Source organism: Lotus japonicus, chromosome 6, assembly GCF_012489685.1.
Source record: "Lotus japonicus ecotype B-129 chromosome 6, LjGifu_v1.2".
Taxonomy (NCBI): domain Eukaryota; kingdom Viridiplantae; phylum Streptophyta; class Magnoliopsida; order Fabales; family Fabaceae; genus Lotus; species Lotus japonicus.
In genome coordinates, this window is record NC_080046.1 from 64,107,074 (window position 1) to 64,119,842 (window position 12,769).

General features: G+C 37.7%; 2 protein-coding genes across 2 annotated transcripts; both read left to right on the forward strand.

Annotated features, from left to right (window-relative positions):
• The first annotated feature begins 519 nt into the window (after positions 1-519).
• Positions 520-6,263, forward strand: LOC130724693 (glutamate receptor 2.7-like). The gene is made up of 5 exons (XM_057575977.1): positions 520-1,188; positions 1,418-2,697; positions 2,926-3,235; positions 3,344-3,741; positions 5,691-6,263. Exons 1-5 carry the CDS (start codon positions 906-908, stop codon positions 6,198-6,200), a joined length of 2,781 nt encoding a protein of 926 aa, XP_057431960.1. The 5' UTR covers positions 520-905; the 3' UTR covers positions 6,201-6,263.
• A 1,700-nt stretch (positions 6,264-7,963) lies between these two features.
• LOC130724326 (glutamate receptor 2.7-like) lies at positions 7,964-12,462 on the forward strand. Its single transcript, XM_057575529.1, has 5 exons — positions 7,964-9,096; positions 9,187-10,469; positions 10,790-11,096; positions 11,219-11,616; positions 11,862-12,462. Exons 1-5 carry the CDS (start codon positions 8,811-8,813, stop codon positions 12,345-12,347), a joined length of 2,760 nt encoding a protein of 919 aa, XP_057431512.1. The 5' UTR covers positions 7,964-8,810; the 3' UTR covers positions 12,348-12,462.
• The last annotated feature ends 307 nt before the right edge of the window (positions 12,463-12,769 follow it).

Genomic DNA, 12,769 nt, shown 5'->3' on the forward strand with positions numbered 1-12,769 from the left:
TTAATATATTATTCTTTTATCAAATATTTGACCCATGGTTGGTTTTTTATGCACTATTCATGGTTTTTTTTCCCCAAGTATCAGTCGATAGTTATGAGACTAATCTCCTTAAGGCTTTGAGATACATTAAGTTCACAACAAATCATTCTTTATACGCACCGTTTAAGGATCGAACCCTGAACTATTCATACTTTGGATTTAATTTGTATTCATCGTTAGTATAAATTTCTTTACACATACGTTTAATTAATAGCTAAAATTAAAAATAAATATAGTTGTTATTCCTTTGTGGCATAGTATAGTATGATTGAATGAATATTAGTAGTGCATATCAAACTCTTCGATCACATTTCATGTAGGAATACGATTTATATTCATTTTAATTTTAATTATGAATTAGATCACAAGTCACAACTCTTGAACAAATCAATCTCTCCATGAAGAAAAAAAATAACAGAAGCTACCAAATCATACACGCTAAATTCTTACAGTTTACATGTTCATAGGAAGAAGAAAAATTCCAGATTAATTCCTCACACACTCAGCCATCTATATTGACGCTTCAAAATATTTTTTGTCACGAAATCTCCTGACCTTTGTTATTCTCTTAACTGAGACAGGGTCCGAGCAGAAAAAAACTGAAAATTCTTAACTTGTTTCTCCCATGATAGCTATTCAACGTAATACAAGTCAAGATACTACGTTTCAGCTTTGATACTTGCAGCAAAATCATTGCTCAATTGCACTAACAATCCATTTTTATTCTATTGTTGGATTGGATCAATGATCATGGTTCTGACCATTGACCACTCCCTCTACCACACATATATACATACACATACTTATAATATCATACAGTTAATTTTAATTCTTTTCTTTATGTCAGTCATAATCCTTGAACCAATATGAAGTTTTATGCTCAAACTTCGAAAGCAATTACAAACCTCTTGGTTTGGCTTCCTCTAATCACACTTATCCTATGCCAGTGCCTCATAGGAGCCAAAGCTGCCAATAGTTCCCAAACTTCAAGTGTTGGTGTGGTCATTGATGTCAATTCTGAGATGGGAAAACAACAGAAAAGAGCCATGCAGATTGCAGCTCAAAATTTCAATAATAATTCAAAGACTCAGAACATAACCCTTTTCTTCCGTGACTCTGCAGGAAACCCTTTACAAGCAGCTTCAGCTGGTGAGTACTATAAACTTGATTATGAGTTTTTTGTTAGAAAAGTCTTTGTTCTTTCCTCTAAGAACTAGTAGAGTTTCTTATAGCGTGTTTGGATCAACTTCTCTTCCATCAGAATTGATTCTGACACTAAGAAGCTATTGTGAGTAGCTTCTTGCCAGAATTGATTTTGTCGTCATAAGTAATTGTACGATTGATTTCCAATGATGCACTTACTTCTTTTGGTTTTCAGCTGAAGAATTAATTACCAAGAAAGTTAAAGTCATTATTGGAATGGAGACATGGCAGGAAGCAGCTCTAGTGGCTGACCTTGGAGCCAAAGCTCAGGTCCCAATCATTTCATTTTCTTCTCCCCCGGTAGTCCCTCCATTGATGCAACTTCGTTGGCCTTTCTTGATTCAAATGGCGAAAAACGAGGCTACACACATGAACTGCATAGCAGATATCATCCATGAGTTCAACTGGCCCAAAGTTATAGCTATATATGAAGACAACCCTTATAGCAGCGATTCTGGAATGTTAAGCCTCTTCTCTGAGGCTCTCCAAGAGGTTAACTCGGAGATTGAGTACCGTTTAGTCCTTCCACCATTCACTTCTTTGTCTGATCCAAAAGGGGTTGTTCTTGATGAATTGCTGAAGCTGTTGCCTCTGAAATCTCGCATTTTCGTTGTACTTCAAGCATCATTCCCTATGGTGACTCATTTGTTTAGAGAAGCTAAAAAAATTGGATTCTTGGAGAAAGGGACAGCTTGGATAATCAATGAGGGGATTGCAAGCATGTTGGACTCTTTCAATAAATCTGTTTTATCCTCTATGGAAGGAACTCTGGGGATTCAAACCTACTATTCTAAAAGTTCAAGTGCTTACACTCAGTTGCAGGAAAATTTCCTAGCTGAGCATTCAGAAACAGCTAGTTCTAAACCAGGTTCAGATGCCCTAAGAGCTTATGATAGCATTACCGTTGTCACAAAGGCCTTAGAGAAAATAAGTACTAATTCTAGTAGCTCTAAGGTGTTCTTGGAGGAAATGTTATCTTCCAACTTTAATGGCTTAAGTGGTAATATAACATTCAAGGAAAGACATTTATCATACACTCCAGTATTAAGAGTCATAAATGTGGTTAATCAGAATTACAAGGAATTGGACTTTTGGACACCAAAGTTGAAATTTTCTGGATCTCTTAAAATACTGAAAGACAGAGAGAAAATAGGTGATCATGCTACAAAAAACTTAACTGGAACAGTGGTCTGGCCAGGAGGCTTAAATTCTGTTGATCCTCCTAAGGGATGGGTATTACCTACCAATGTAAACCCTTTAAAAGTTGCACTACCTATGAACCCTGCTTTTGATAATTTTTTGAAGGAAGATTCCCCAAAGAAATATTCTGGTTTTTGTATTGATCTTTTCCACGCTGTCCGAGGAATTCTATATGACAAGTATTCAGGTCTTCCCTATGTATTTGATGCCTTCAATGAATCCTATGATATACTTCTGCAGAGAGTCATAAATGAGGTAAAAACCTTTATCTTCTGAACATTAGATTCTCATCAGCTTGTGTTTAGTTTTATGGTTTTAGAAGCTCTCATCTGTAATCTTCAATATATGCATTTCATACCACAACATAGCATTACACCTAGATCAAACATCTTGTTTTGTCATAACTAAAGAACATTGTTTCTCAAGAAACATGCTTAATTGAAAAGGAAGTAACACTATTGTTTTGGACATAATCAATTGCAGTCCCATGATGCTATTGTAGGAGATGTAACAATTCTCGCCAATCGATCAAAAGATGTGTGGTTCACTCAACCATACACTGAGTCAGGCTTATCGCTCATATTTCCTGCAGAGATTGATAGGTCAGCGTGGTTGTGTATGAAACCATTTAGCTGGGAAATGTGGGTTGCAACTATTGGCATCCTCCTATACACAATGTTTATCATTTGGTTCCTGGAGCATCACTTGAATCCAGAATTTGGTGATGGACCAGTGAAAAATCAGATCAGCACCACCCTGTGGTTTGCTTTTACTTCTCTATTTTTTGCTCATAGTAAGTATAAATGTACAAGAAAAATGAAAACTTACAATGTTTAATTTCATAAAGATTGCTTTTCCAACAAGTTCTAATAGCATGATATCTGATTCTGATGTACCTCAGAGGAGAAAATAAACAGCAACTCTGCAAGAGTAGTAGTTGGTGTATGGCTATTTCTTGTTTTTGTTCTGACATCAAGCTACACTGCCAACCTTTCTTCATTGCTCACTGTCAAAAGATTGAAGTCTGGAAGAGACGTTCAATGGCTTAAAAGAAACAACCTATCAGTTGGTTGTGATAACAGCAGTGGTTTTGTAAAGAGCTACTTGGTCAACGTGTATGGTTTCAATCCGCAGCAAGTGACAGAGGTTGATGGAGAACATGAAATTGTGGAAAAATTCAAGAGCAAAAGGATTTCTGCTCTCTTTCTTGAGAGCCCATATGAGAAAGTTTTCTTGAACAAGTATTGCAATGATTATACTGCAATTACAGCTGCATATAAATTTGGAGGACTGGGATTTGTGAGTGCTTACAACTCCTTCTCAAACTTTAGTCATGCATTTTCCACTCTCAAGTTTTGTTTCATACTATAAATTTAATATGCTCTCATTCATAAAACATGTAAGTGTATGTTTGGAAATCCATTTACAAATAATTCTAAAGTCAAAATCAATTATGGAGAGAAGCTTCTGGGATAATATGTTGAGATTAGCTTCTTTTTACTCACAATCACTTTTGACACACAAGATCGACTCACATAAGCTTCTCCCGAGCATTGATTTTGACTTTAGAATAAATAGTAGAAAGATTTCCTACCATATACTCAGTTTTCAATGTCAGAATTGACTTTGAGGAAAGATAAGTTCATCCAAACATACTATTACTCAATATACAATTAACTTCTACTAGAGATGCGTTTGGTTTCTAGTTGGGAAACCTCTTAATCAATTCTGGGTATTAGAGTATATAGGTGATATGAAAATATTGGTTATGCTTAGTGTGTGTGTGCCAGCTGGAATGCCAGCTGGACACAGTTGTTAATTCTGTTTTGAACAGCTGTCAATTCTGTTAGAGGAACAGCTGTCAATTCTGTTAGAGGTTGTTACCATTCAGTTAGAGCTAGCTTTTGTGGTTGAGTATAGGCCTCCCAATTTCTAATATGGTATCAGAGCCTATCCTAGATCCATTTGTTGTGGAGACCTCCCATTATTGGGCCACCCGTTGTTAATCCCACGTTCCAGTCTGTTCAATCCTGGACGTGAGGGGGTGTGTTAGAAGTCCCACATTGGCTAGAGATAGAGCCAAGATAAGCTTTTATAAGGGTAGTGCAAACCTCAACTCTTGAGCTAGCTTTTGTGGAAAGCTGTCAAAAGGATTCTAAGATACCTAAAGGGCACTCTTACTCATGGTGTACTTCTTCAACCATGTTCCATGACCAGGCCTCTCCCTTTGATTGCCTACTGTGATGCTGATTGGGGATCTGACCCTGATGATCGCAGGTCCACATCAGGCTCATGTGTTTTTCTTGGTTCCAATCTTATTTCTTGGACAGCTAAGAAGCAGACTCTGGTTGCAAGGTCAAGCACTGAGGCAGAGTATAGGAGTCTAGCAAATACTACTGCAGAACTGTTATGGGTGCAATCTTTACTCACAGAACTGAAAATTCCCTTTACTACTCCTACAGTTTATTGTGACAACATGAGCACAGTGTTGCTGACTCACAATCCTATTTTGCACACCAGAACTAAGCATATGGAAATGGATATATTTTTTGTAAGAGAGAAGGTTCAGGACAAGAGTCTCCTTGTTCAGCATGTGCCCTCTGAACATCAAAAAGCTGACATCTTCACCAAAGCTCTCTCCCCATCAAGGTTTCTACAGCTCAAGGACAAACTGAATGTAGTTGACAAGCTTCAGCTTTTGTCACCTCCTTCAGTTTGAGGGGGTGTATTAGAGTATATAGGTGATATGAAAATATTGGTTATGCTTAGTGTGTGTGTGCCAGCTGGAATGCCAGCTGGACACAGTTGTTAATTCTGTTTTGAACAGCTGTCAATTCTGTTAGAGGAACAGCTGTCAATTCTGTTAGAGGTTGTTACCATTCAGTTAGAGCTAGCTTTTGTGGTTGAGTATAGGCCTCCCAATTTCTAATACTGGGTAAGAATATTGATGTTTGTGAGTCATTTTGTAGAATTAACTTCAAAGCCAAAATCAATTCTGGTAGAAGCTAGAGATCTTAGCTCCTGCGTTGAAAATTATCAATTGTGAGATTTTCCAACTGAATTTCACAACAGTACCCAATAACACTCACTTTTTTCATTAGTGTACATATTCAAACATAAATTACTTCACTTTCAACTCATTTTACTATAATCAGTATTACCAAAGTCAATTGTGACAAGCGCTAATCCAAACGCGCAAACATGATAGAAGATATGGTGGTCTTACACTGAATACATGATATATGCAGGTATTCCAAAAAGGGTCTCCCATGGCAAAAGACTTTTCTGTAGCAATTTTAACACTAGCAGAAAATGGAACACTGAAAGCTTTGGAAGAGAAATGGTTGACCCCTTCCAAGGAATGCACAAACAGTTCAACCTCTCAAGAAACTGAGGCCCTGACTCTAGACAAATTCTGGGGCCTCTATGTCATAGGTGCTGCCACTTCCACCATCTGCTTAGTGCTGGCTTTACTGAGGAAGTACCTTCATAACCATAATCACTACCAGCATGAAGAGGAATCTCAACTTCAAGGAAATATTACAGCTGAGGACAATAGTGTTTGGAATAAGGCATTAAGAATCAGCACAGATTTTAACCATGGGAATCATAAAAGTATGGATAGAGCTGCAACTTTTGCTGGAAGTGGAACAAAGGGTGTACGTCGTAGGAACTCCTCCAGGTGGGAGCGTATAAGCATTTCCGAAGAACTGAGCAATCCACAGCGCTCCGAATCAGCTATCATAGAAATGCTGTAGCCTTTAACACGCTGCACAGATCACAAAAATAAACTCACATCACATGCATTCATTATTATCCTAGATTCCTAGCTAGCCTTAAACTCTTGTTTCATGTGTAGTTATGATAGTATCGCTAATTTTAACTTGTTCTGCAGCATAACTCTTTTAATGTAGAACAATTCTGTATCTTTTAATCCATAAGGCGTAAGTGCAGTACCTGTTAGATTTAAATCTCATTTTAAATTCTTGTAATTGATTTTTCAAGCAATATAACATCCTTCTACTGGAACACTTCATATGATTAGTATTTATAGATAAACGGAACAAAATAACATAATACTCTATCTGTCCACTTCTAGAAAGTGATTGTATCATGAGGTAGAAGCTACCTTGAGTAGCTTGGCCAGAAATTTAATTTTGAGAGTGAAATATCATTCTAAAGACAGCTATCGAATATCTCTCTATCTAGCATCTAGCATCAAAATTATTTTAGCAAATCAAAAGTGTTTTTAGTTGAACTAAACCAATGCACTACATTTATGAAACTTTCTTGTGAATTTAGAGAGACGACAATTCGTCACCCAAGTACGATATAGTAGGGAAAGAACTCCAAAATAACATGTTCTTCATACAATAAGAGCTTATATTTCAAGGATGCACACAAAAAACTAACTATTGGAGCCTTAATTTGTCAGATTTCTCAGCCATCTTCTTTGAAGTTTGAATTTTTTTTCACATTTTTATTTGAATGTCATGAAAGACTGACTTTTTATTATTCTCCAGAAACCGTGACACAGTGGCTTGAGAAAAATCCTTTTCTGTACAGTTAAAAAAACTTAGGCTAGCTGATGTTTGCAGAAGAATCATTGTCGACACAAATGTTATATAGTTCAATGTGTACAAATGATTTCAAAATTACGTGTATGAGATAAGTATATATGTTGATCTTTATAACAGCCATATGATTTGGGCCAATATGAATTTTCAAACTGAACCTTCCAATAAAATTTTCAACTTCAAGTACAAATATGCTGCAATGCTGTGTGGTGAATTTTCTGTGTGGACACGAACACTGACTTTTGTTTTGCCTAATTCTATCCATTTTGTGGCCACTAGCCATGTTCTCTTCATATCATAGCGGTCCAATATATGAGTTAGAGCGAGTTGCGACAAGAATCCTTTGTCTCAAGACGTGTTCATTCAGTGTCTCTTATTAAAAATGACATAAAATTGACCCCAAAAAAATGCAACTGATATAACTACATGAAAGGGTTTGGCTGCGACACATACATATATAATATTTATATTTTGGTGAGAAATTGTTTTTTATGTGAGAGCGAAAGAAATCTTGAACATGAAACCTTACATTAATAACTAAAAGTAATAGTCACATTATTACATCGTGTTTTCTTTCATAAGTTGCTGATACATCTTACTTATTTTTTCTTACTGAAAGCTTGTCATATTTTGTAATCGAAGTTTCTCTCTGTTCTTCATAATTATAATCAATTTTGAATGAAAGCCAATGTATCATGAACACTTTTTAGTTGTTACTAGTTGCATGATGCTTCGGTGGCAGTTTGTAATTTTGTCTCATATAAACTAGTGGACATGGATGCTCTGTCTGTGTCTGGTTGGAGTATCTGCCGTGTTGGACTAGCTAGGACAGTTCCATGTAAATTTGTCAACACTAGTGCCCGCCAAACGTTCTAGACAAGAGAGACTCACATTTATTTTGAGAATACTACAATGCTTCACTTTGGCATTTTGAGAATACTACACTGCTTCACTTTGGACCCCAAAAGTTTTTGTATTATTTAGCTGCACTCTTATACCATATATCTAACTTTACAGTACTGGTTTGAGTGTTTAGCAGGATTAAAATGACCTAAAGGCATATCAAGATGACTAGGATAGTCTGTTGAGCTGCAAGTTGTAACATCTCGATCGGACAATTGTCCTCACGGAAACAACATGAGTTTTCTAGCGCGCTTTGTTCTCACGCATGCATCTTGTTGTTATAGGTAGTACCTATCAAATCTTATAAGTCATCTTAAGCTGTATAGTCTCATACCTATACAACCTCGGAATACCTCTTATTCTGGTACATGATTGGTTCAATATGTGTCTCTTCGTCTAGAAGCTTTTCCAGAAACCGCTCCTTGTCTGTGTCTTCTCATTGCACCAACGATGACTCTCTGCCCTCGGATGTCACATCCTGCATTCCTGCTACTATTTTTTCCCTTTTTACTATCAATTTTCTCCAAATCCAAGACCAATCCTGCCTAACCAGCTGATCTCCTCACAGTAACTTTACCCAGTTAAACTACAAGAATATGCCTTTCTTCCCTTGCTTGGTGCTCAGACTGACCTTCCTTGCTGCCACTCAGTAATTTCCAAGCCATGTCTATCCCTCTACTGATTCTCAACTTTGTCTTCAAGTATAGAGCCAACACCTTCATAATTGACTAAGTCAAAACCTCAAGTTCCATGTTCCCACCAGAATCCTTGGCATTCAAGGAATATTAATTACCCTTTTTATTGACTTCCTCTCCTCTAAGTATACGATACTGATGCATCCTATTCATATACAAATTTTCCAATATCAACAAAAGATATTGCAGCAAAATGCATTGCCCTCCATCTATTCCTCAAGCACTTGCAACAATTTGGCTATTCTTTTATTTACTCATCTCCTCTGTTCTCGTTAATGGTAACCGAGATGAGGCTACGGCTGCAAACAACAAAGTTATATCTATTGGGGCTATCATTCATACTAACTCTCGTATTGGGAAAGAACAGCAAGTAGCCATGGACATTGCAGCTCAGAGTTACAATATCACTTCAAAGAACTACAAGCTAGCTCTCTATTTTCAAAACTCCACCAAGGATCCCTTCAGAGCCACCACTTTTGGTTAGTACATCTTCCATATGGAAGTTTTCACGAATTTTGGTTAACTTTCTTAAATGTTTATATTGAAGAATGTGAGACCCTTTCTTGCAGCTGAAGAATTGCAAAAGATGCAAGTGATTATAGGGATGCACACATGGCCAGAAGCAGCTCTAATGGCTGAAATAGGAAACCAAGCTCAAGTTCCTACCATATCCTTCGTGGAACCTGCCATTACCCCGCCGCTGATGACAGTTCGATGGCCTTATTTGGTGAGACTGGCTAACAATGGCACAGCATTTGTGAAATGCATAGCAAGTATAGTGCAAGCTCATAGCTGGCAGAAAGTAGTAGCTATATATGAAGATGACGGGTATGGTGGAGATTATGGGATGCTGGCACTGCTATCTGAGGCCCTTCAGGATGTGGGTTCAGGGATTGAATACCGCTTAGCTCTTCCACCCATTTCTTCTCTGCAGGATCCAGGAGAGCTAGTACATGAAGAGATGCTCAAGTTAAAGCACACACAATCTAGGGTGTTCATTGTGCTTCAATCATCATTAGAAATGGCCATTCATTTGTTCAAAGAAGCTTCAACAATGGGGCTTGTGGACAAAGAATCAGCTTGGATACTCCCAGAGAGCATAACTAATTTGCTGGACTCACTGAATAAGACAGCAATTTCCCATATGGAAGGAGCTTTAGGAATCAAGACCTACTACTCCGAAAGAAGCAAGGAGTATCAAGATTTTGAGGCTCAGTTCCGGAGGACTTTTGGGTCCAAGAATCCAGAGGAAGATAACCGCTATCCAGGAGTTCATGCCCTGCAAGCATATGACAGCATCAAAATTGTCTCACAAGCAGTCAACAGAATTACCAGTAGAAACAATACCAGTCCAAAGGCTTTACTAACAGAAATACAGTCAAGCAATTTCCTTGGCTTAAGTGGCCAAATTCAATTTGAAGCTGGGAAACTTTTGCAGAATCCTGTCTTCAGGATAGTGAACGTCGTTGGGAAAAGTTACAAGGAATTATGCTTCTGGACTCAACAACATGGTTTCAACACAAGCCTCCATAAAGGACAAGGTGGAAATGGTGCTGCAGGAAATACAAATTGTTTCAGGGGTGTACGTTGGCCGGGGAATTTGGACCGGGATCCGAAGGGATGGAACATGCCTACTGAACAAAATCCATTGAGAATCGCGGTCCGAAGCAGAACCTCATTTTCCAAGTTTGTCAAGGTTGAGTATGGTCAGGACCGAACTCCTGTAAAATATAGTGGATTCTGCATTGAAATTTTTGAGCATGTAGTCAAACTTTTGGGGTACCATTTGCCATTTAACTACACTCCCATTGATGGAACCTATAACGATTTGGTCTGGCTTGTCTATAACAAGGTATCAAATCTCTCTCACTCTCTATCCTTCCAGCAGGCAAACAGTTTTTTTTTAATGAATGTTCATATTTTGGTAAGATACAAGTATTGCTCTCTATTTGATCATCCTCCCTCTCTTTTGCTAGATGTTTATAGAGGGAAAGAAAACTCTTTCTGTGACAGTCTCTTTTTTCACATAAAGTTCATCACATATGACAAAGATCCTTTATAATTACATCTAATACTAAATGCAACTTGCTTCTTTGAATTTTGAGAATTTATTTGTTTTCGCTCTATTGATATGGGTTCTTTTAAATTTGTGTGGTTAAAAAATGGTGGAAGACATATGATGCTGTTGTTGGGGACATGACCATACTAGAGGAAAGATTGCAGTATGTGGATTTCACGGTGCCATATGCAGAATCCGGATTGTCAATGATAGTTCCAGCAAAGTCAGAAGCATCAGCATTGATGTTTATGAGGCCCTTTACCTGGGAATTGTGGATGGTTACAGGTGCAATCCTAATTTATACCATGTTAGTAGTTTGGTTGCTTGAGCGAGAACCCAATCCAGAGTTTCAGGGCAATTGGAAGCGACAGATCAGCACAGCTCTTTGGTTTACCTTCTCCTCTCTGTTCTTCGCGCATAGTGAGTATCAATCTCAGACTTCCTAGAAAATTTGCTTTTAAATAAATCATACAAAGCAGACATTAAAAGAAAGTTCCTAAGTGGAAACAGTGAGTTATGCTATCAATATTTTTTTCTTGCAGGAGAAAAAATGCACAGCACCTTAACTCGAGTGGTAATGGTCTCATGGCTTTTTCTAGTTTTGATTCTCAACTCAAGCTACACTGCTAGTCTTTCTTCATTGCTCACAGTTAAACAACTACAACCAACTGTCACAGACATTGAGTGGCTTAAGAGGAACAACATGAAAGTTGGCTGTGATGGTGACTCATTTGTCAGATTGTTCCTAGAGAAAGTAGAAAGATTCAAGCCAGAGAACATCATAAACATTACTAATGAGTACAAGTATGATGATGCACTCGCAAACAACAGCATAGCAGCTGCCTTTCTTGAGCTCCCATATGAAAAAGTATTCATCAGTGAGTACTGCAAGAGATACACTGGCTCCACCCCTAGAACAAGATTCGGAGGATTAGGCTTTGTAAGTTATAATCCAATTTGACATACTAATGCCTTTCTCCGCCCTTCATCAAAATATAGAGGAATAATGAAATATGTTGTGAAAGGACAAAAACTCATATGAAGTGATAGTCACTTAGAACTCATCACATCCCACAAATATCCTCATAGGAAGTTTAATTCAGTCAATAGTTAGACTAAACTTTTATGGATGTGTAGTATTGCTATTTTGGTTTTGACAAAGGTTTTTCCAAAAAATTAATGCAGATGTTCCAAAAAGGCTCGCCGCTCGCCAGAGATGTTTCTAAAGCTATATTGCATCTCTCAGAAAAAGCAGAGCTAAAGAGACTGGAAGAAAAATGGTTGATTACCTCCCAGGATTGCTCGAACAACATGACATCTTCTGACGACAATACGGATAGTTTGAAGCTTAGAAGCTTATGGGTTCTCTTTGTCATCTCTGCTGCCACTTCCACCATTTGTCTGCTACTATCAACTCCCAGGATGTATAGCAGAAAGCTCAATAATTCAAGGGAGGCACAGGATGTAACTGATTGTTCTTCGAGAGCGGATCATGAAAGCATTGCTGATACCCCGGAGCATCAACAGGAAACGGCTTCTCTAGTACCTAAAATCTTAATGCTACCTTCTCCACCTGAAGAGGTACAGATGACAACACGTGATGGAAGACCCTCGGAATCACATAGACTTCAAAATGCTTCCCATATCAGACACTTTAGTCACCCATATTAGACACTTCAACATATGGGATACAATACTTCATGATTTATCTACTTGTATCTCTTCTATCATTTGTGTATAAATACATCAGTGTTTTGTTAACTAATATAAATGTTTAAAATGCTTACTCACTCGTCTAAAGGGGGAGGATGGGGAGGTAATCAGTAACGAATCATGTTCATGTGTGCTTAAACTTGCCTTTAAAAGTCACCAATTAAAAAGTTGCATCCCTCTTAACTCTATCACTGTAAGAATCTTATTACAGGTTATCAACCTAGGAGCAGTGACCAGAAATGTAATCATTACAGTAATTAAATGAGTTTGCTAGTTGCTACATAGTGGCATAGCTGAACCTGCCACATTCAGTAATCAGAACTAATCTGACCCTTCCAAACCATCATCGACAAAATGAAAGACAAGATCCTTATTTCAAC

Bases quoted from the DNA above. Each gene is read 5' to 3' on its own strand.
- LOC130724693 (XM_057575977.1), top strand. From the start codon at position 906: ATGAAGTTTTATGCTCAAACTTCGAAAGCAATTACAAACCTCTTGGTT. The intron at 2,698-2,925 runs GTAAAAACCTTT...AATCAATTGCAG, and splicing joins TGCAGAGAGTCATAAATGAG to TCCCATGATGCTATTGTAGG. The intron at 3,742-5,690 runs GTGAGTGCTTAC...TGATATATGCAG, and splicing joins AATTTGGAGGACTGGGATTT to GTATTCCAAAAAGGGTCTCC.
- LOC130724326 (XM_057575529.1), top strand. From the start codon at position 8,811: ATGCATTGCCCTCCATCTATTCCTCAAGCACTTGCAACAATTTGGCTA. The intron at 9,097-9,186 runs GTTAGTACATCT...CCTTTCTTGCAG, and splicing joins CTTCAGAGCCACCACTTTTG to CTGAAGAATTGCAAAAGATG. The intron at 10,470-10,789 runs GTATCAAATCTC...AAATGGTGGAAG, and splicing joins TCTGGCTTGTCTATAACAAG to ACATATGATGCTGTTGTTGG.